General features: G+C 39.8%; 1 protein-coding gene across 1 annotated transcript in view; it reads right to left on the bottom strand.

Moving 5' to 3' along the window:
• CUNH11orf65 (chromosome unknown C11orf65 homolog) overlaps positions 1 to 24,899 on the bottom strand; it is a 69,948-nt gene that overhangs the window by 9,151 nt on the left and 35,898 nt on the right. Inside the window, exons 4-7 of the mRNA XM_070425978.1 lie at positions 11,287 to 11,340; positions 10,728 to 10,928; positions 8,979 to 9,106; positions 3,409 to 3,579 (exon numbers count right to left, since the gene is read on the bottom strand). Of these exons, the coding sequence (XP_070282079.1) occupies positions 3,409 to 3,579; positions 8,979 to 9,106; positions 10,728 to 10,928; positions 11,287 to 11,340 (554 nt within the window). The remainder of the gene's footprint in view (positions 1 to 3,408; positions 3,580 to 8,978; positions 9,107 to 10,727; positions 10,929 to 11,286; positions 11,341 to 24,899) is intronic.

Here is a 24,899-nt window from a genome sequence, read left to right as displayed (position 1 = left end):
GTATCCTTTAAGAAGAGGAAGAAGAAGAAAAAGGTAAAGATACAAATTATGAACAACAAATACACATCTATCAACAAGTGAATCTAGAAATCAAGTGAATAAATAATCTGATGAACAGAATAAACTGGTGATTATAATAGAATCAGGGGCATAGAAAGGGAGTAGACTGACTATTATGGCGGTGGAAGGGGTATGGGAAATGCGGGAAGAGACTGGACAAAAATCGTGCACCTATGGATGAGGACAGTGGGTGGGGAGTGAGGGCGGAGGGTGGGGTGGGAACCAGGTGGAGGGGAGCTATGGTGGGAAAAAAGAGGAACAACTGTAATAATCTGAACAATAAAGATTTAATTAAAAAAAATAAAAAATAAATGACACTAAATAAATAAGACACTGAAAAAATTTGCATGTTTCTCTTTTATTAGTTAGATAGTGATGGAATATAGGATATTGGGGTGGATTTTGGGGAAATCTTTCACTAAAGCTTTCTGGCCTTCACTTGAATTAGCCAACAATATAAGGGAAAGGCTAATCAGGATTTCAAAAGCTTACTTGAGAAAATTCTCTATCCTGCCCTAGAAGCTCTTTAAAAATGAACCTGACCTACCACTCTTTCCTCCCTCCGCCACCCCATTCTCTACCCAGCAACTTTTACCCTGAGGAGGAAAAAAGTACACGTATAGCATTACATAAAGTATGTGATCGTCTAACCACTATGCTGTACACCTGAAACTAATACAAAATAATATTAAATGTATATACTTTTGATTTTTTAAAAAGTTTATACAAAAAGTTTATACAAAAAAAGTTTTTTTTAAAAAGCTGGCCTGCATGGCTTGGAGATTGTGCGTTGAACTGTGAGCCAGGAGGTCATGGTTTGATTCCCAGTCAGGGCAAATTTCCAGGTTGCAAGCTAGATCCACAGTGTGGGGAATGTGGAAAGCAGCCTATTAGTAATTCTCTCTCATCAATGTTTCTATCTCTCTCTTTCCCTCTCCCTTTCTCTCTGAAATCAATACAAAATATATTTTAAAAAGTTTTAAAAGTACAGCATTACAGTTCCTTTCTTTGGATGTCATTTCTTGCATCATTATTATCGTCTGTGTTTACTCAGTGTCCCAAAAATCACAGACGTGCTGTCGATAGGGAATCCCAATATTATGGCTTGGACAAAATACTGAATCACAACAATCTCTTTGTACTATTAGAACAAGATATCTTAGAGCATCTATCTACTATGAATAATTAGTTCTTCATTTCTTCTTATCTTTCCCTTTGTATTTTCTAATATATCCTTCTTATCTTCTTTCTTATTGTTTTTTCCCCTATTTTCTTATTCTTTCTTTTCCTTCGTCATCTTTCCTTTTTTCATTATGCTCTTCTCTGATTCTTGTTCAATTCTCTTCTTCCTGTATTATTGTTATACTAGAGGCCCCGGTGCATGAAAATTCATGCACTGGAGGAGGAGTCCCTCAGCCCGGACTGCCCCCTCTCACAGTCCGGGAGCCCTCAGGGGTGGGAAGTGACCCAGCGATCAGGGGAAGGTGATGCCTCATCACACCTCTGCTGCTGCTACTGCCGGCAGCGCAGGCCTCAGTTGGCCCTGTTTACCTGAGCCTTGGGCAGCTCTGAGTGGCTGGGCAGCTGCCATCCAGGCTTGCCTGCACCTCAGGCCAGCCCTGGGCGGCTGGGCAGCCAACAGCCAAGGCTTGCCTGTGCATTCGGCTGGCCCTGGGCAGCTGGGGGACTAAGGGGACTGGGGGACTCTGGAGGCAGGCACATGGCGGGTCTGAAGGGACTGGGCACCACCATCTTGTGGCTATGGGCACCACCATCTTTGAGGGCATGGCAGTCAATGAGCATATTCTCTCCTTATTGGCTATGGGCGCTGTCGCTGCCATCTTTGAGGGCAGGACAGTGTATTAGCATATTTCCTCCTTATTGGCTGTGGGCGCTGCCATCTTTGAGGGCGGGGCAGTGAATTAGCATATTCCCTCCTTATTGACTGTGGGCACTGCCACCTTTGCGATGGTGTGAGGGTCAAATAGCATATTCCCTCTTTATTAGATAGAATGACATGTTGATTTTTTTCTATTCTATTTTCTTTTCTCTCTTCCTTTTTCTTATGTTTCTTCACACACAGCATCTTCATTTTATTTTTTCTGCCTTTCATCTGTGCAATATTCACATTCATTACTGTAGCTGAGTAAATATTCAATATATTGAAATCTTTTTGAGATATAATCCACATGCCATAAAACTCACCCATTTAAAGTATATAACCCAATGGCTTTTAGGGTACTCAGTCAATTTCAGAACATTTTCATTTTTCCAAAAAAAAAATGTACCTCTTAGTATCACCTCCCAATCCCCATAAGTCTCAGCCCTAGGCAACCATTAATCTACTTTCCATCTCTATGGATTTGCCTATTCTGCACATTTCATATAGATGGAATCATATAATATGTGGTCCTTTATGATTGGCTTCTTTCACTTACCAGGTTTATCAATATTGTGGCATGTATCAGCATTTCTTTTTATTGTATAATAATATTCCATTGTATGGATATACCACATTTTATTTACCCATTCACCAGTTGATGAATATTTGCGTTGTTTCTACTTTTTGGTTATATTGTAAATAATGCCGCTATAAACATTTATGTAAAAGTTTTACATGAACATGTTTTTTATTTCTCTTGTGCATATATACCGAGGACTACAATTGCTCAATTATATGTCAAGTTCAAGTTTAACCATGAGAAACTGCCAGATTATTTTCCAATATGGCTGCACCATTATATATTTCCACTGGCAGTTTATAATGGTTCTAATTCCTTCATCTCCTTGACAATGTGTTACTATCTATTTTTTTTATTATAGCCATCTTAGTGGGTCTGAAGTAGGATCTTATTGTGGTTTTAACTTGAATTTCCCTGATGGTTATATTAAATATTTTTGAATTTCATCACACACCAAAAAATTCCTAAAAAATTAGTTTTCCAAGGGCTATAGTATGTCACTGAAAAAGAATAACTTTTTAATGTTTCACGTGGGAAGATCAGGGACTATACATTAAGGAAATTCTTCATATTATTAATTGCATGTCCTTAGCCTTGTTTCTAAATCCCAAAGTAAAAAATAAAGCAGATTTAGACTAAGGCCTAAGAATAAAGTCTGACAGTAAAGAACACCTGTCTAGTTTTTCTTTTTTCTATTTTTAGATCATCCCTTTTATACCTTTCACCCTCATTTCTTCTTCTTTCTTTCAAGACAAGTAATTCGTTCTCATTTTGGGGGGAGGAGATTATGTTTGTGACCCCCTAGATTCAACTTGGGAGTGGAAAATATTAGAAATAAAAATATGATGCCTGCCCTTGTTCCCCAAGAATAGTAACATGTACTTACTCATCAAAGTTCAGTGTATTTGTCCAGTTCAGCACTTCATCCACTTCCCATTCCATCACAGAATCTATTCCGCCATCTTCAATAGATTTTATTAGCCCCTTTGATGCTCTGTGAATTAAACCTAGAGTTTTTAGGTTTGTTGACTTAGCCTCCAGGTGTCCTTTATAGTACCTAAGTAGAGGAAAGGAAGAGAGACAAAAATCCTTTGGAATACATGATTACTAGTAGATGCACTGAGTATATATTGTTATAATACTATTTAAATATAAACCATCTTTTTATCCTACTTAACTCAAATACCTCTAAACCAAGTTCTATGTGATGGGATCTTTTGGAAAAAGCAAAGCAGCAGAAGCAACCACACTAACCAGAGAAGCTTCATTTCAAAATTACCTCTCAGTAAGTTGGATTTTTATGATATAAAAAAAACACTAAGTTATTTTATCACTGAATCATATCATTATAGAATCAAAGGATCTTGGAGCCCAAATAATTGGCCAACTTGTTTTATAGATAAGGAAATACTAAAAGAGTTTAGTAACTTTTAGAAGGTCACGTTGCTAATGATAAATATAAAGAGGGAAGGAAAGAGAAAGAGAGGAATAAAAAAAGGGAAGAGAGTTATCGACATCTTTTTTGTGTCAGGTACTTCTCATACATCATCTTGTTTCATTCCCTTTAAAAAGACAGTCATTTGAGACAGCTATTTTTATTCCCATTTTATGCATGAGGAAATTGAGACTTAGAGAAATTAAGAAATTGTTCAATAATATGTATGTAATATATATATATCAGAGCCAAATCTGATTTTAAGCTCATACTTCTAAAGTACAGTTCTCTTGAAAAAACAAAAACAGAAGGTAGTGGCATAGGTAAACGCCTGTACTCGCCACCTCCCACAACCACATCAAAATTACAAATAAAATACAGAACAACCATCATCCAGAAACGCTGGGAAGCTGACTGAATATAAGTCCTACACCTAGAGAAGTTGAGAAGAAAGCACACTGAGACTGGTAGGAGGTGCAGAAGCGTGGAACAGGGTCCAGCACCCACATGTGCCACTTTGTTAGTCGGGAGGGAGATCGTCTCTGTGGAGGCTGCCTGGAGGAGCAAGGGGTCCCAGCTCCACACCAGACTCCAGCCCAGGGTCCCAGAGCTGGGAAAAGAAGTACCTGTGGGCAGTAAGAATTACGTGCTGTAGAGTGAGTTGGGGGAAGAGGTGCTGGTGGGAGGGTGCCGGCCAATGTAGGGGAAGGAGAATGAGAAGAGGGAGGAGGGACGGGGTTGGGATGGATGGAGGAATCTTTGAGGGAGAAGAAAAGGCAAAGGGGGAGAAGCTGACGGGCGGGGGTTGGGGTCCGTTTGGGGGGTGGCGTGAGAGGAGACCCTGAGGGGACTCACCCGGGTACAGGGGGAGGGAGGACAGCGCGTCCCGGGGAGGAGCTGGCTGGGTGGTGTGGAAGGAAGGGGACAATGGAGAGGAGGCCTGAGGCAGGTGGGAGGAAGCAGCCCGGCAAAGCGAGGCAGATGGCTGGAGCACGGAGCGCCAAGTTGCGGGAAAACCGGAGACGGGACCTCTGCCCTCTGAGAAATTAAATAAATAAATAAAAATAAAATAAAGAATTATGTGCTGAAAAAACCAGCGTGGCTTGGAGCTCAGTGACACAGAGGCTGCTGGAGACCCAGCTGCTCCTCCTAAAAGACCAGCACCACCAACTGAACTTACAAGGTCTCACTTCCTCTGAGCTCCAGCACTAGGGCAAGGCTCTGGTGGACACAGACACATACGAGGAGGAACTAGATTTTCTGGCATCGAGGCAGGAACTCGGGGGTGGCTTTCTTCCAGATGGAGATGCTCACAGGGATCATTGTTTCTATGCTGGGACCTCCCTGATTGCAGGGATGACTGGCAGCCATTTCTGTTTGCTCTGCCCTGGTGATTCCTTGAGACCCCACCTCATCCAAATTATAACCCCACCCAACCTGTGTGCAGTGGCTTTTTGCATATGAATGGCCTGTCCTTGTTCAGGCTAAAATCTCTCAAGCAAGCTCCAGCTAGTTCAGGGAGCCTCAAACCTATCAATAAAAGGCCCAAGACTTGGCACCAGCACCAGCCTGCCTTGCTTCATAGCTGGGCCTCATCTGGGCACTTCCAAACCCGGTACAAATAGGAGGAATCTGAATATCTCTCTGTAGCTTCTGCTGGGTGGCCCAAGGCAGTGGCTGACTTTGCACCTTCCTGGAGACCCAAGAGTCAGTGTATTCAGTGTTCAGCATCAGACCATATCAGATTATAACTCTACATATCCATAAGTGATACATTCAAGGGTCAGACTCAGTGAGCACCAAAGCCCCACTGAAGCAAGTCCTGCTCCATAGGGTTGTCTTCTGCACAGCAGCTCTCCCACTGTAGTCACAGCTGGTCTTCATAGCCAATTGGCCTGGAGGTCCATTCCTCCTAGTGACACCAATAGCAGTCAAGTCTCAACTACAATAAGACTGTGCACACAGCACACAAAAGGATGTACTTGGAGCTCCCAGTTCAGGTGACTGGGGAGGCTGAGCCACTGGTTCCTATAGAGCACCTACTACACAAGGCACTCTACCAAATCAAGGAGACATAGCAGCTCTGCCCAATACATAGAAACAAACACAGGGAAGCAGCCAAAATGTGGAGACAAAAAAACATGTCACAAATGGAAGAAAGCAAACTACTGAATATAGAATTCAAAACCACAGTTATAAAATTACTCAAGAATCTTCTAGAAACCTCCAAAAAAATGGAAAAGAACCAGTCAGAAATTATGCATACACTGACTGAAATAAAGAATAATATACAGAGATTCAACAGTAGAGTGGTGGATTCTGAGAATCAAATCAATGATTTGAAATGTGAGGGGGGAAAAAAAAACACCCAACCAGAACAGCAAAAAGAAAAAAAGAATAAAAACATATAAAGATGTCCTAATCAGTTTGGCTCAGTGGATAGAGCGTCAGCCTGTGGACTGAAAGGTCCCAGGTTCGATTCTGGCCAAGGGCATGTGCCTTGGTTGCAGGCTCATCCCCAGTAGGTGTGCAGGAGGCAGCTGATCGATGTTTCTCTCTCATCGATGTTTCTAACTCTCTATCTCTCTCCCTTCCTCTCTGTAAAAAATCAATAAAATATATTTAAAAAAAACATATAAAGATAATGTCAGGAGTCTATGGGACAACTTAAAGCATACCAACATTCGCATTATGGGGTGCCAGAAGAAGAGACAGAGCAAGATATTAAAAACCTATTTGAAGAAATAATGAAAGAAAACTTCCCCTACCTGTTGAAAGAAATAGACTTACAAGTCCAGGAAGCACAGAGACCCCCAAACAAGAGGTACCCAAAGAGGACCACACCAAGACACATCATAATTAAAATGCCAAGGGCTAAAGAGAGAAAAATCTTAAAAGCAGCAAGAGAAAAGCAGTTAGTTTCCTATAAGGAAATGCCCATATGACTATCAGCTGATTTCTCAACAGAAACTATGCAGGCCAGAATGGAGTGGCAAGAAGTATTCAAGTGATGAATTGCAAGGACCTACAACCAAGATTACTCTACCCAGCAAAGCTATAATTTAGAATTGAAGATCAGATAAAGAGCTTCACAGATAAGAAAAAGCTAAAGGAGTTCATCACCACCAAACCAGTATTATATGAAATGTTGAAGGATATTCTTTAAGAAGAGGAAGAAGAAAAAGGTCACATATATGAACAACAAAATGGCAACAAATACATACCTATCAAGAATTGAATCTAAATGTCAAAATAAACGAATAATAAATCTAATGATTAGAATAAACTGGTGAATAAAACAGAATCAGAGGCCTGGAAATGGAGCAGACTGACGATTCTCAGAGGGAAGGGTGGTAAGGGAGCAGGAAGAGATTAAACAAAGATCTGATATGCATATATGCATTACCTGTGGACATAGACAATAGGATGGCGAAGGCCAGGGGTGGGGCAGGAACTGGGTGGAGGGGGACAATGGGGGGGAAAAGAGGGACATCTGTAATAATCTCAACAATAAAGATTTTTTAAAAATAAAGTACTGTTCTCTTATATTAGTCTGAGCACATAAATTAATGCATCCCACAAACATGAGCTGAGTGAATACACAGAAGTTGTCCTTACTAAGATTACTAGAATATAACATTTTTATTGTTTTTCATTTTAAGATCTACATTGGAAGTGTAAATCCCTAAAAAACATTTACAACAACCGCTGGCACATAGTAAGTATTCAATAAAAGAAGGCTTACACAATCCTGGATGGCAACAGATGTGACAGTGAGAAGATATACCGCTGACCTCATGAAGTTTTTGCTTTGTCAGACTTTAAATGAATAATGATCTATGAAAGCTAATGCATTTTATAGAAGCAGAAACATGCCTCTTGATTTAAGTTGGTTAGCTAGAGCACAAATTTAAGAAAGTATGATTTCATCATTTTTCTAGAGTTCTTCATTTGCTTATTCATTTAATAGATAGTTATTGTCGACCATTTGTAAAGCAATCTGTTCAAAAGTGAAATTCCCTCATGGAACTTGCAATCTTTCAATTCTATAATCTCTTCCCTGAACATAAAAGGCACTTAGTAGACATTGATTAAATGAAAAAATAATTAAATAATGGTACCAACTGGCCCATATTTATTAACTAATACTCATGCCACAACAAAAATGCATTTAGAAATCAGAAACTTCTGGAAGGCTGGGGGTGAATGGATTTTTTATGAGTTTCTCCATGTTTTAACTTCTCATATGTCCAGACACTTAAGATTAGATCCTTCTTCTTCCTTTTAATTATTATTATTTTTATTTGACTTTCTAGAGAGGAAGGGAGAGAAAGAAAAACATCAATCGGCTGCCTCCCACACATCCCCAACTGGGACCAAACCCACAACCCAGGTATGGGTCCTGACTGGGAACTTTTCAGTGTAAGGGATGATGTTCCAACCAATGGAGCCACACTGGCCAGGGCATCCCTTTACTACTTTAAACTAAACGCCTGGTGCATGAATGACACTCTCCCCAACCCCCATTAATGGACTGCAGCTAGCCTGATGCTGGATTGGACTGGCTCCAACATGGAAAGGAAACTCTAGACACTAGTTTTGCTTCTAGCTCTATTGAAACCCCAACCCAGCTGGTGTGGCTCAATTGGTAGAGCATCATCCCATGCACCAAGAAGTCGCCAGTTTGATTCCAATAGGGGCACAAGCCCAGGTTGCAGGCTCGATCCCCATGGGGAATGCGCAGGAGGTAATCTATCGATGTCTCTATCTCTCTCTTCCTCTCCCTTCTCTCTAAAAAAATCAATACAAAACATTTTTTTTTTTAAATAAGAAAGAAATCCCAGCTACACTTCCTCTGTAGGGAAATGGGACTTTGGAAACCCAGTGGTGTAATTCCATGGAAATAAAGCTTTCTATCATATTGAAAAATAAATATATAACATAGTTATTTTAGTAATAATAGCAAAAAATTAAAACCTTAAAATACTATATACTTTTTAGTAAGTCTTTCATCAACTTACATTTGCCTCATCCATTCTATTTTTCTAATTTTTCTCTTTTTTTCTATATCTTGTCTTCTTTTCAGTTTAGAGAAATGAAATTTTGTTTCCTTTTTGTCTCCAATTGCATTTTCAGTAGACATCCAAAACTATTGAGAAATAAAACAAGAATATACAAAATGTTGAAATACTGATTGTGAGGTTATCTGACTGTACACAATAACTTCTGAGTGCTCAATACGAATATGCCAAGGTAGAAATAGAGGGTAAGATAAACCCTTGAAAGGTATTTCTAATTTAGTGATGGGTGAATAGCACAGGGAGCAGCAGTTCTCAACCTGTGGGTCGCGACCCTTTCACAGGGGTTGCCTAAGACCGGAAAACACATATATAATTACATATTGTTTTTGTGATTAACCACTATGCTTTAATTATGTTCAATTTGTAACAATGAAATTGGGGGTCACCGCAACATGAGGAACTGTATTAAAGGGTCGCGGCACTAGGAAGGTTGAGAATCACTGCTAGAGGCACATGTCACAGAAAGACTGACCAGGTACTAGTGTACTGAGGTACTTAATAAGTACTTGTTGAATGAATAGACATATTCTAAGTGTTTTAGTTTCTCACAAGAACAGACCTGACCTATTCTTAGTGCTGGTGGCTTTTGAAGACCCTAATCCTTAAGGAATATAGGCAGGTTCGAAGAACACAGAAGTCTCACCATTATGTCCTGAGAGTATGTGGTTTCCCTTGTATGACACTGTATCCTAACTGGTAGTCTATTTTCCCACTTCTGATTCATCCCCCTTCGTCCACCACACACACATTAAATAATAAGGAGGAGAGTTTGCTCTTCCTCACAACATTCTATATTTGCCACTATTAAAGCACATATTTATTGCATTATATTGAAATATCCTGTTTACTAAATGTCTCCCAAACTAAAAGGCAAACTGCTTGAGGAGAGCAACTATTCTTATTTACTATCATATCCTTAGCATTTGGTACAATGCCTGACACATGGTTGGTATGCAATCAAGTTTGTTGAATAAATGCATACCTTGATCATTTTCACTTCTCATATTTAGTATATTCAACATATCACATTCTATCATCTGAGGACTGGAGATTTGATGAAGATATTTGAAGCAATATAAACAGACATCTAGAGCTACAGAACCAGATCGTGTTAACCTATAAAATGTAACCTTACAAATATCCTTAAGTAGGAATTATTTCCATAAAAGAGATTAAACATGGTTGTCTATAGAAAAGTTCCTGAATCACATATAGCATTAGGATCTATGTATATTTAAAATAACTGTGGTCAATTAATGTGAATACATGTTAAGTTTCCCAACCATGAAAATTCAAATGATTTTCCACCAGTCTCTGCTATTATAAGCTCTGTAAGAGAAAATGTTATATTGTTCTCAATAACTCCCATTTCTAGTCCACGTATTAATACAGAGTCAACATCCTCACATTTGCTTTGATATCAAAATGGTAAACTGCTGAGTACCAGGGAGTACCTAAAGATGGCTTCAATCAAAACTACTAAAAGTAGAAATAAATGTAAAAAAAAAAGAGATATATTTTTATACCTTGAAGTATCATTAGTAACCCCAGAGTAGTTAACTAAGCAATTTTTATCAACTAAATTACTAGGATTTACTATTTAAATATAATTTAAAATTAATTTTTAAAAAGATAAATTGGTTTATAAATATTAAACATTCAAAATTATTAATATTTATTTTTTCTTACTCTATCAGAAACAAGCCTCCAGCCATTGTTCTCTATACGACGATACCAGCCTCTACAATCCTGTTTCTGAAGATTATCACTTCTAATATGAGATGCATATTTTGCTGAAAGTTTTGTGTAATCTCTAGGGCTATTAGCACACAGATCTTCAATGTGTCTTTCAGTAAAAATTTTATAGTATATGTCAGGTGGAAATTTAGCCTGTAGATGGAAAAGTACAAAGGACCGTTGTAATCTAATAACAAAATGGTTTACATTTAAAAAATTACATCTTTAAAATTAAATATAAATGTGCTTTGAAACTACAAGTAAGGCCCTGGCCAGCTTGGCTCAGTGGATGGAGCATCAGCCTGTGGACTGAGGGGTCCCAGGTTCGATTCCGGTCAGGAGCGCATACCTGGGTTGTGGGCTCGACCCCAGTGGGGGGTGTGCAGGAGGCAACTGATCAGTGGTTCTTTCATCATTGATGTTTCTAACTCTCTCTCCCTCTTCCTTCCTCTCTGAAATCAATAAAAATATATTTTAAAAAAACTACAAATAAGAATTCATCCATACTTACACCACCAAATCTGAACCGTATATGAATGCCAGCTGCAGCATCTAGAAGCTCTGCCTATAAAAAATATTACTATTTAACATTCTGTATATACCAATTCACTACTTCTCACTCTATCATGTTAAAACAGTTGCTAAATATTGAATTTTTATAAAATAAGGCAAGTGACTAACCCTCAATTATTTTTAAATTAGAAGATATTTTAATTTCTTTTAGTTATCTTAGAGTAAAACAGCTTACAAGATAACTAGAAAAATAATATGAAACTATGCTTACTTTCTATGCAATATATAAGTATAAAAGTAAAATTATTTGTTAATCATAAAACTGAAGTTTAAATAAGTCCTCAGGTAAATTCAGAGAAAAAAATTGTGATTGGTCAATCTGAGTTTAACATCAGATGATTTTTCCTAACTAGCTTTTATTAAATAAAAAAAAATCCATGTTTAAATTTCTTAAGAATTGTATATAATTGGTCTTTTAAATTTTAGTAATGAGAAAACCCACTGCATGGGAAAACATATTTGCCAATGTCATATCTGATAAGGGCCTAATCTCCAAAATTTATAGGGAACTCATACAACTTAACACATTGTATGCGGGTAGTTTTCATCACGCGCTAACAGGTGGCACGTGGCGCGGGCCATTTTTGCTAATTTTTTGTGCAAATGGCAACGTTCAGTAAAATTATGATAACTAGTTTATGTATTTATACGTTACCCACATTCTACCGCTAGTCTATAAAAAAAACGTACTAATACGTGTCCTGCTCTCTACTTATTCCCAGTCAACGTAAAACGTATAAATACGTTTCCCGCATTCATTAACAAAAGGAAGATAAACAATCCAATAAAAAAAATGGGCAAATGACCTAAATAGACACCTTTCAAAAGAGGACATTCAGAAAGTCAAGAGACATATGAAAATATGCTCAAAGTCACTAATCATCCGAGAGATGCAAATCAAAACAATAATGAGGTACCATCTCACACCTGTCAGACTGGCTATCATCAACAAATCAACAAACGACAAGTGCTGGAGAGGATGTGGAGAAAAAGGAACACTTGTGCACTGCTGGTGGGAATGCAGACTGGTGCAGCCACTATCGAAGACAGTATGGAGTTTCCTCAGAAAACTAAAAATGGAACTTCCATTTGACCCTGTGATCTCACTTCTAGGAATATATCCCAAGAAACCAGAAACATCAATCAGAAAGGATATATGCACCCATATGTTCATAGCAGCACAATTCACCATAGCTAAGATCTGGAAACAGCCTAAGTGCCCATCAGTAGATGAATAGACTAGAAAACTGTGGTACATCTCCACGATGGAATACTATGCTGCTGTAAAAAAGAAGGAACTCTTACCATTTGCAACAGCATGGATGGAACTGGAGAGCATTATGCTAAGTGAAATAAGCCAGTCAATGAAGGAAAAATACCACATGATCTCACTCATTCATGGATAATAGAGACCATTATAAACTCTTGAACAATAATAGATACAGAGGTAGAGCTGCCTCAAACAGATTGTCAAACTGCAGCGGGAAGGCCGGGGAGGGTTGGGGGGCAGGAGGGAGGGGGGGTAAGAGATCAATCGAAGGACTTGTATGCATGCATATAAGCATAACCAATGGACATAAGACAATGGGGGGTAGGGGAGGCCAGGGGATTGTCAAGGGCGGGGAAAGAAAAAGGACACATATGTAATACCCTTTGTAATACTTTAAGCAATAATAAAAAAAAGAATAAACTATTTTGCATATTAAAAAAAAATTTTAGTGCCCTGGACCAAATGGAAAATAGAGAAAAAAATATTTAGTCTTCTATTAGAAGACAGTTCCACCTGTCTCCTAATAATATTAAATTAGATAAGAAAATAGATGCTATCCTAAATTGTTCAGTCCATAATGCCTAAAAAAACACTAGTTTTACATAATTTTCTCCTGAGTAAAAATTATACATACCTAAAGGCCCGGTGCACAAAATTCGTGCACGGGATTGGGGGTGTGTCCCTCAGCCCAGCCTGTACCCTCTCCAATCTGGGATGCCTAGAGGGATGTCCAACAGCCCGTTTAGGCCCGATCCCTGGGCCTAAACGGGCAGTCGGACATCCCTCTCACAATCTAGGACTGCTGGCTCCCAACCACTTGCCTGCCTGCCTGCCTGATTGCTCCTAACTGCTTCTGCCTGCAAGCCTGATCACCCCCTAACCACTCCCCTGCCAGCCTGATCGATGCCTAACTGCTGCCCTGTTCACCTGATTGCCCCTAACTGCCCTCCCTTGCTGACCTAGTCACCCCTAACTGCCCTCCCCTGCCGGCCTGGTTGCCCCTAACTGTCCTCCCCTGTAGGCCTGGTTGCCCCCAACTGCTCTCTCTTGCTGGCCCAGTCACCCCTAACTTCCCTCCCCTGCCAGCCTGGTTACCTTTAACTGTCTTCCCCTGCTGGCCCAGTCACCCCTAACTTCCCTCCCTTGCCATCTTGTCTCCCCTAACTGCCCTCCCTTGCTGGCCCGATTGCCCCCAAATGCCCTCCCCCGCTGGCCTGGTCGCCTCTAACTGTCCTCCCCTGTAGGCCTGGTCACCCCTAACTGCCCTCCCCTGCTGGCTCAGTCACTCCTAACTTCCCTCCCTTGCCAGCCTGGTTGCCCCTAACTTCTCTCCCCTGCAGGCCTGGTCACTACCAACTGTCCTCTCCTGTAGGCCTGGTCACCCCCAAATGCCCTCCCCCACTGGCCTGGTCACCCCTAACTGTCCTCCCCTGTAGGCCTGGTCACCCCCAACTGCCCTCCCCTGCTGGCCCAGTCACCCCTAACTTTTCTCCCTTGCCAGCCTGGTTGCTCCTAACTGCCTTCTCCTGCAGGCCTAGGTCCCCCCCCCAACTGCCCTTCCCTACAGGCTTGGGTCCCCCCAACTGCCCTCCCCTGCAGGCCTGGGTTCCACCAACTGTCCTCCCCTGCAGGCCTGGTCCATCCCAACTGCCCTCCCCTGCTGGCGATCTTGTGTTGGAGTGATGGTCAATTTGCATATTGCCTCTTTATTAGATAGGATATGCACATATATGGACATACTTCAAATATGAATAAAGATGTTTTATAATAGGATCTCAAATTATATATTCATAAAATTTATACTTTTATGTATGGATATATATATATATATCTATATCTATATATCTATATCTATATATCTATATCTACACTAATAAAAGAGAAACATGGTAATTAGTGTACGACCGCTACCCTTCCCATTGGCTAATCAGCATATCCTTATGCAAATTAACTGTCAGCCAAGATGGCGGCCGGCAGCCATGCACTGAAGCGAACAGGGAGGCTTGCTTGCTTCAGTGACGGCTGACTCCAACGTTCCCCGCCTAACTTGCCGGCCTCTCAGCTGCAACTCTAAGCAACTATGTACTATGTTGCAAATAAGAAGATAAACAAAACCCCAGAAACCAGCCAGACTGAAACCCAGCCGGACCGAAACATTGTATCCATGTTTTCAGCAGCGAGGCCTCAGAGCTAAAGCTGGCCCAGAATAAAAAAAAAAGAAAGAAAACAAGGAGCGGTTGGGAGCTCCAGTCACTTGCCACTCGGAAAACAGCCCTCAGCCCCTCACCCAGACTGGCCAGGCACCCCAGTGGGGACCCCCACCCTGATCCAGGACACCCTTCAGGGCAAACCAGCCGGCCCCTACCCATGCACCAGGACTCTATTCTATATAGTAAAAGGGTAATATGCCTCCCGGCATCAGGATCAGCATGACAGGGGGCAGTGCCCAAACCCCCTGATCGCCCTGCAGCTCTGTGTGTGACAGGGGGCGGGGCCACAACCTCCCTATCTGCCCTGCTCTGTTCGTGACAGGGGAAGGCGCCCCAACCCCCTGATCAGCCCTGCTCTGTGCCTGATAGGGGGGAGCTCCCCAATCCCCTGATTGCCCTGCGGCTCTGTGTTTGACAGGGTGCGGCGCACCAACCCCCTGATCAGCCCTGCTCTGTGTGTGACAGGGTAGAGCCATAACCTCTCCATCAGCCCTGCCCCGAGTGTGACAGTGGCGGCGCCCCAACCCCCTGATCGGCCCTGCTCTGTGGGTGATAGAGGGTGGCACCCCAACCCCCCTCCACGGGCCTTGCTCTGTGTGTGACAGGGTAGAGCCATAACCTCCCCATTGGCCCTGCCCTGTGTGTGACAGGGTGCAGCGCCCCAACCCCCTGATCCGCCCAGCTCTGTGTGTGACAGGGGGCAGTGCCCCAACTCCCCTATCTGCCCTGCTCTGTGAGTGACAGGGGGCAACGCCCCAACCCCCTGATTGGCCCTGCTCTGTGAGTGACAGGGGGCAGCGCCCCAACCCCCTGATTGGCCCTGCTCTGTGAGTGACAGGGGGTGGCGCCGCAACCTCTCCATGGACCCTGCTTTGAGTGTGACAGGGGGCGGTGCCCCAACCCCCCAATCGGCTGTACCTTGAGCGTGACTGAGGGTGGCATCGCAACCTCCTGATCCGCCCTGCTCTGTGCATGACGGGGCGGTGTCCCAACTCCCCAATCGGCCCTGCTCTGAGCCTGACCAGGGGCTGCACTTAGGGATTGGGCCTGCCCTCTGCCACCCGGGAGCAGGCCTAAGCCAGCAGGTCGTTATCTCCCGAGGGGTCCCAGGCTGTGAGAGGACACAGGCCAGGCTGGGGGACCCCTCTCCCCACCCCCCCCCCCCCCCCGAGTGCACAAATTTTTGTGCACCGGGCCTCTAGTATATATATATGTATATATCTTATTCCCACTAAAGTAGGCAAATCATAAGTGCATAGCTTCCTCTTCTAATCAGCTAGGGTGAGGGGCTGATCAAATCAGTCCAATCAGAGATTGGACTGGGTCAAGTCTGAATTGTAGTTTTAGTAATCCATATCTAATTTGTTCATTTCTAATTTTTCCCAGTTTCTCAAGATGTGATGCTGACAGGTCTCTATCTTCTCAACCATGAAAGACTATGGGAAACTCAGTTACACTCTTTGGAAGATTGGAGCTTAATTCTTTATCTTCTACCATCTACAGACTCAAATGGGTGGTAGTGGGGGGGGTGTTGACTGTGTATTTGAGGAAGTTCCATTCTCTCTACTATGACTTTGTTTCTTAAGTTTATGAGAGATTTCATTTAGTGTAACAGTGTTATTTAAAGTGGACTTAGGGTAGTTGTAAATTGGTTCACAACAAACTCTAAGGCAACCAAAGAAAAGTTAAAAAGAAGTATAATTTATATACTAAGAGAGGAGAGCAAATATAACCATATAAAATGCTCAAATAAAACCAGAGGAGGGGGGGAGAGAGAGGAAGGAAGGAAGGAAGGAAGGAAGGAAGGAAGGAAGGAAGGAAGGAAGGAAGAAAAAAAACAAGGACAACAAATACCCTTAGGCAATACTGTTAGGAAATGGTAGATCAAACTATATCAATAATCACTTTAACTGTCAATGGTCTAAACATACCAATTAAAAGACAGAGACTGTCAGAGTGGATAAAAAAAAATAAGACTGAACTATATGTTGTCGACAAAAACTCACTTTAAATATAAAGGCAAACTGGTTAAAAGCAAAGGGATGGAGAAAGATTTAGCACTTTAACACCAATCAAGTGAAAGCTAAGCAACTATATTAATTTCAGGCAAAGCTGAATTCAGAGCAAAGAAAATTATCAGCAATAAAGAAGAATATTACATGATGATAAAGTGGTCAATTTTCTAAGAAGGCATAACAATCCCTAATGTATATTTGTCTAACAACAGAACATCAAAATATGTAAGTCAAAAACAGAACTTCAAGGACAACTAGAGGAATCACTATTATCGTTGGAGACTTCAAACCCTTCCAACAGTAATTGACAGATTCAGCAGACAGAAAATTAATAAGGCCATAATTAAACAATGCAGCACCATCAATATCTGGATCGACATTTATTGAATGCTTCATGCAACAATAGCAGAATATACATTCTTCTCAAGCTCACATGGGACATTTACCAAGATACAACACTTTCTGGGCCATAAAAACACACCTTAACAAAGATAAAAGAATAGAAATCATATCAAGTAAGCTCTCAGGACCCAGTGGAATTAGACTAGAAATCAGCCTTGGCTGGTATGGCTCATTTGATTGAGCACTGTTCAATGAACCAAAAGGTGGCAGGTTCCATTCCCAGACGGGGTACCTTCTGGGTTGCAGGCTCGATCTCCTGTGGGGACAGTCGGGGGGGGGGGGGGGGGGAGGCGAGGGGGAGTGGAAGCAGGAATGTGTAGGAAGCAACCCATCAGTGTTTCACTCTCGCATTGATGTTTCTCTCCCTTTCTCTCCCTTTCTCTCCTTCTCCCTTCCTCTCACTCTAAAATCAATAAAAACATATTTTTTAAAAAATAAATGGAAAAAAAACTAGAAATTAGTTGCAAAAGGATAGATGAAAAGCTCCCAAAGTTGGAAATTAAACAATACACTTCTAAACAACAAATGGGTCAACTAAAACATCTCAAGATTAAAAATTTTAAATATTTTTAACTAAATGAAGTGAAAATACAACTTATCAAAATTTGTGAGATGCAGCAGAAATAGTGCTTAGAGGACAATTTATAGTACTGAATACATATATTAGAAAACTACAAGGATCTGAAATCAGTAATCTAAGCTTCCACTTTAAGAAACTAGGAAAATAAAACAAATTAAAAGTAACAGAAGAAATGAGAAAAAATAAAACAGAAATGAATGAAATGAAAAACAGGAAATCAATAAAGAAAATCAAAGAAACTAAAAGCTGATTCTTTGAAAAGATCAATAAAATCAATAAGCTTCTGGCAGGCTGACTAAGAAAAAAGAGAAAAGAGACAAATTACTAATATCAGAAATGAAAGAAGGGCCATCACTACTGTTTTCATAGGCACTAAAAGGATAACAAATATTGGCCTGGCCGACGTGGCTCAGTGGTTGAGCATTGACCTATAGTAAACCAAGAGGTCACAGTTAAATTCCTGGTCAGGGCACATGCCCAGGTGGGCTTGATCCCCAGTGGGGTGTTCAGGAGGCAGCCAATCAATGATTCTCTCTCATCATTGATGTTTTTATCTTTCTCTCCCTCTCCCTTCCTCTCTGAAATCAATAAAAAATACAAAAAAGAGTAATAAATATTATGAACAGCTCTATGCCCACATATTTGATAACCTATATAAAATGAATCAATTCTTTGAGAGAAACAATGTGCCAAAACTAACACAAGGAGAAATAAAAAATCTGAATACCAGCAGACCAATATCTATTTTAAAAATTGAATCAATAATTAACCTTTCAAAACAGCAAGCACCAGGCCCAATTGATCACTGGTGAATTCTACCAGATATTTAAGGAAGAAACACTAATTCTCTACCACCTTTCCCAGGAAACACTTTCTAACACATTCTATGGAGCTAGCATTGCCTGAATGCCAGAACTAGACAGATACAGCACAAGAAAGAAAAGTTATAGACCAATATGTCTCATGAACACAGATGTAAAAATCCTCAACAAAATATTAGCAAATCAAGTCCAACAATGAATAAATAGAATTATACAACGTGACTGAATGGGATTCATTCCAGGTACAGCAGGCCATTATTAAATTATATAAATAGGCTAAAGAAGAAAAATCATATGATTGTATCAACAGAATGAGCATTTGACAAAATCCAACACCAATCATGACAAAAATCTTTGTCAAACTAGGAATAGAGGGATACTTCTTAAACTTGGTAAAGAACATTTATAACAAACTTACAGTAAACATCATACTTATTGGTGAGAAACTAAATACTTTTCTTCTAAGATCAGGAACAAGGCAAAGATACCCCTCATTGCTCCAATGCAACATCATATTGGAAGTCGTGGCTAATTGTGAGAATAATAAAAGAAAATAAAAATAGCAAAAAAAAATTTAAAACCTGTTTTTGTTCCCAGATAACATGATTGTCTTTTATAAAAATCCCAATGAGCCCTGGCTCGTGTGGCTCAGTTGGCTAGGCATTGTCCCATGCACCAAAAGGTTGCTGGTTTGATTCCCAATCAGGGCACATGCCAAGGTTTCGAGCTCGATCCTTGGTGGGGGCTGGGGTAGGGAGTGCAGGAGGTAGCTGATCAATGTTTTACTCTCATTTCTATGTTTCTCTCTCTTTCTCCCTCTCCATACCTCCCTCTCTCTCTCTCTCTCTCTCAAAAAATTTGCAATGAGTCAATGAAGATATTTTTGTAACTAATAAGCAATTATAATAATATTGGAGGATATCATGTTAACATACAAAAGTGAATTGCTTTCTTATACACCAGCAATGAATAACTGAAATTTGAAATAAAAAACACAATGCCATTTACATTAGCACCAAAAAAGTAAAATACTTAGGTATAAATCTAAAAAATATTTGAAAATCAATATGAGAAAAACTACAACACTGTGATGAAGGAAATAAAAGAAGATCTAAATGAAAGGAGAAATATTCCATGTACCTGAACTAGAAAAATTCAATACTTTCAAGATATCCATCCTTCACAACTTGATCTGTAGATTAATGTGATCCCAATCAAAATACCAATAAGTTATTTTGCAAATGTGGACAAAATTATTCTAAATTTTATATAGAAAGGCAAAAGACTTAGAATATGCAACACAATGTTGAAGGAGAACAAAATTGGAGGGCTGATACTACCCAACTTAAGGACTTACTATGAAAGTTACAACAATCAAGGCAATGTGGTGTTGTTGAAAGAATAAATAAATCAGAGAAATAAATCAGCAGAGAAAGCTGTCCACATAAATACAGTCAACTTATCTTTAGTTTATTTGTTTTATTTTTCTTTATTTATTGTGGAAAAATACACATAACATATATACATATAACAATTAATATCTTAACCATATACATTTCAGTGGTATTAAATAAATTGTTGTGAAAATCGTTACCACCATTTATCTTATCTTTGACAATTCAATGGAGAAAGGATAATCTTCAACAAATGGTGAACAACTATACATCCACATGCAAAATTAAAAAACAACAACAAATCTAGACACAGATCTTGCACCTTTCACAAAAATCAACTGAAAATGGATCATAGACCTAGATGTAAAATGCAAACTATGAACTCCTAATGGATAATATAGGAGAAAATCTAGGTAACATTGGGTTTGGTGGTGACTTTTTCTCCCCAAAATCAGTATGTGGCTTTTATTTCATCTTTAAAATCTCATAAATAAGTCTGAGGAATTATCCAGCACCTTGCTGCTTCTGTAGCTGGAAACTTGGATCTTATTCATCAGCCTGCTGAACTGTTCCTTTTTCAGAAGTATAAATACTATCCAAAATTTTTCTAATATCCTTGTTTTTAATTGTTGTGGCTACTGAATCAAAGCAGCTGAATTTGATACAAGTTCAAGTCATTTCCTTCAAGAAATAACTCAACTTTCTGGGCTTGAGATACTGAACATGCAACACCTAACTTCATCTGAACCCTGTGAATGTATTTTTAGCCCAAGATATTTCTGATTTCAACAAGACAATCATTCTCCTGAGTAACGACATTGAGGGGGAAGTGAGTGTAAACAGACCTCATCTTGTAAGGGAAGCTCAGTGTAACACCCTTGATCATGTTCTGTATATGACTGTAGATAGTGTGAATGGTGGCCAGTTCCTTCCTATTTGCACCATTTGTCAACCAGAAGTCTCTTCTTTTTCTCTCCAAGAAGACTGAGATCTACATTGATGACGTGATGGAAGTCCCCTGTAGAGTTCCCCTGGGGCCCTTCACATAACTGTGAATCCCTTCAGAGTGATGTCAACATTTTCTGGAATGACAGTCTGATTGCTGAGACTGGTCTTCATCCTCGCAGTAGATGTGGCAAAGAGATGGTGTTGACTTTTTAGATACAACACCAAAAGCATGAATGTGAAAGAAAAAATTTATAAGATGGACTTCATTAAAATAAATGCTCTGTGAAGGACACTATTAAGAGAATGAAAAGAATAGTATTTCCTGGGAAGAGAGAAAAATGCCAATTTTATATGATTTTCATAAGTCAAATATGAATAATGCAATCTCTTGGTAAGCATAAAAGAATGATAATAGAGAGGGAAAGTGTAACAAAAGAAAAATAATCAGCCCAAAAGAAGTCAAGAAAGGATTAAAAAAAAATAACATAGAGCATTTGAGCATATAGTCAGTAAGTAGTAAAATATTAGCAATTACATTGAATGTGAATGGAGTAAATGCTCCAAGAAAAGACAAAGAGTATCCCACTAGATTTTAAAAAAAAGTTAACTAACAATTACCTGCCTACAAAAGACACAGAATGTTGAAAATAAAATAATGAGAAAGACGTGCCATGCAAACAATAATGAAAAAAATAGTTGATATGGCTACATTAATATCAGAGATATTGGACTTTAAAGCAGAGATTATTACTAGAGACACTTTGTAATGATGAAAAGGTTCTATTCAGAAGAAAAACAAAATAATCCTAAGTTAATATTCAGTCAACAGCATGGTCTCAAAATATATAAAGTATCAGGAAAATAACAAGTCTTTAATCACAGTGAAAGATCTTAACACACCTCTCTTAATATGTGATAGTATAACTAGGCAAAAATAATCAGTAAGGATATGGATGATTTGATCAACATAGTTGACAAATTTGATCTAGTTGACATCTGTAGAGCACTATGCTCAACAACTGCAGAGTACATGTTCTTTTCAAGAACAAATAAAAATGTATAAAATTGAAAATAACAGAGGATTGAAATTACAGAGCAAATAAGATCAAGATTGATAATAAAAAGATGATGATTCCCAAATGTTTGGAAAAACATATAATTTCAAATAACCAAAAGAAATCAAATTAGAAATTTAAAAATCTTTTGAATTGAGTTTGATTAAAATATTTGATGTATCAAAACTTGTACACTGTCACTAAAGCCATGCATAGATAAAAATGTATATTATATATCAAAAAAGCTGAAAATCAATAAACTTAGCATCCATTTCAAAAAGTTAAAAAATAACAGCAAATACAACTCAAAGAAAATATAAAGAGAGATATACTATACAGCAGAAAATGAAGTAGAAAATAAATGAACAATAGAAAAGAACAAAGCTGAAAGTTGCTTCTTTGAAAAGACTAATAAAAGTGAGAAAACCCAATGAGATTGGTTAAGAAAGAGAGATATATACATTCACATGTTTACTGAAGCATTATTCACAATAGCCGTAACATGAAAACAGCCTAAATGGGGATGGGGGGAGGTAGAAGAGGCTACGGGGGGGATAAATGGTGATGAAAGGAAACTTGACTTGGGGTGGTGAACACACAATAAAATAGATAGATGATGTATTATAGAACTGTATACCTGAAACCTGTATAATTTTATTAACCACTGTTACCCCAATAAATTCAATAAAAAAGACAACCTAAGTATGAATCAAGGAGTGAATAGACAAAAAAGATGTAATATGGTAATATGTGTGTGTCAAACATACACATATGCACAATGCTACATTTTCTTAATCCATATATTTATAATGCAATATTATCCAACTATGGAAAAGAAAAGCATCCTGCTATTTGTAACAACATGTATGGACCTTGAAAATATACTGTGAGATAAGTCAGATAGAGAGAGACAGGTGCTGTATGATGTCACTTATATATTGAATCTAAAAAAGCCAAACTTATAAAAACAGGGAGTAAAATGGTGGTTACCATGAGATGAGGGGTGAGGGAAGAAGAAAGATATTGTTAAAGGGTATAAACTTGCAATGAGTAGCAAATAAGCCCTGGAGATCTAAGGTACAGTACAGTGAATATAGAAAACAATACTGTATTATAACCATCAAGCTTGCTAAGAGACTAGAACTCAACTATGCCAATCACTTAAAAGAGAGATTATTTATGTAACATGATAGAGGTGCTAATTATCACTACAATGGAATCATATTATAATTATTAAATGTAGAAAATTAACATGTTGAACACCTTAAACTTACACAATCTTATATATCAAATATTGTGCCGTGACAGCACAGCCAGGGGTTTGGTGAGCCTGGGTCGTGGGGTGGGCAGCAAAGGATGTAGAAAAGACAGAGAGAGAATAAGCTGGGTCTAGGTGGATCTTCCTGTGCCTGGCTGAGGCCACAGAGAGAGATCCAGATGGCAAGCTGCTCTTTATTTTATAGCCAGAGGTAAACAAGGTAGTGGTCACCATAGTTACAATGTTCTTGTGAGTTTCACTTGTTTTGGCAGCACTTGCTGCACCTCCCAGAGCCCATTAGCTACCCAGATAAGATCTAGGGAGCTCAAAAGGTCAAGCCTAATTATGCTAAGAGGGCTGTGCCCCCTAAGCTCAGACTTGTTTGTGGCTTTGCCAACAGGTCAGTCCAAGGCTTAACCCTATAGCCACTCCCTACAAAATATATTTCAATTAAAAATATAAATAAATAAGAAGGAGATGAAAAATAACCACTATCAAGAACAAAATAAAGAAAGATTATTATAAGTTTTAAGACATTAGAAAGATTTTAAGAAGATAATATGAACATAAATTTGTAGATAAATTTGAAAATTTAGATGAAATAACTTCCTATAAAATACAACTTATTAAAACTATCACAAGAATAAATATAAAATATGGATAGACCTATAACTATAAATTAAATTTGTTATTTAAAATCTTCCCACAAAGAAAACTTCTGGCACAGATAAACTTCACTGGTAAAGCCTTTCAAACATTTAAGGAAGAAATAACATTCAATTTTTTTTTTTTATTTCTTAAAGTATTACAAAGAGTATTACACATGTCTCCTTTTTTCTCCCCCTTGACATTCCCCCGGCTTCCCCCACCCCCCAGTGTCTTGTGTCCATTAGTTATTCTCATATGCATGCACATAAGTCCTTCGGTTGATATCCTACTCCCCCCAACCCTCCCCAGGGTTCCCACTGTAGTTTGACATTCTGCTCAATGCTGCTCTGCCTCTGTATCCATTTTTGTTCATCAGTCTATAATGTTTCTTATTATCCATAAGTGACTGAGTTCATGTGGTATTTTTATAAACTTCCCAGGGGCTGTCTCAGTCTCACAGGGGCCATCTCAGCCTCACAGGGGCCGTCCCTGCCTCACATGGGCCATTCCAGCCTCACCGCGGCTGTTTCAGCCTCACAGGGGCCGTCTCAACCTCACCGGGGCCGTCTCAACTTCACCGGGGCCGATTCAACCTCACCGGGGTCGTCTCAGCCTCACCGGGGCCGTCTAGACCTCACAGGGGCTGTTTCGACCTCACCAGGGTCATTTCAACCTCACCAGGGCCGTTTCAACCTCACTGGGGCTGCTGCAACCTCACCGGGGCCATCTCAACCTCACTGGGGCCATCTCACCCTCACCGGAGCCATCTCAACCTCACCGGGGCCATTTCTGCCTCACCAGGGCCGTCTCAACCTCACCGGGGCCATTTCTGCCTCATCGGGGCTGTTTCAACCTCAACCGGGGCTGTTTCAACCTCACCAGGGCGTCTCAACCCCACCGGGGCTGTCCCTCCCCACCGAGGCTGTCCCAGCCTCGCCAGGGCCGCCTCA

The sequence above is a fragment of the Myotis yumanensis genome, unplaced genomic scaffold (assembly GCF_028538775.1).
Source record: "Myotis yumanensis isolate MYYU_CA2020_CCGP unplaced genomic scaffold, mMyoYum1.0.hap1 SCAF_10, whole genome shotgun sequence".
In the NCBI taxonomy this organism is placed as follows: domain Eukaryota; kingdom Metazoa; phylum Chordata; class Mammalia; order Chiroptera; family Vespertilionidae; genus Myotis; species Myotis yumanensis.
Note: the sequence above shows the minus strand (reverse complement) of the source record. Positions and strands in the feature narration are given on the sequence as shown.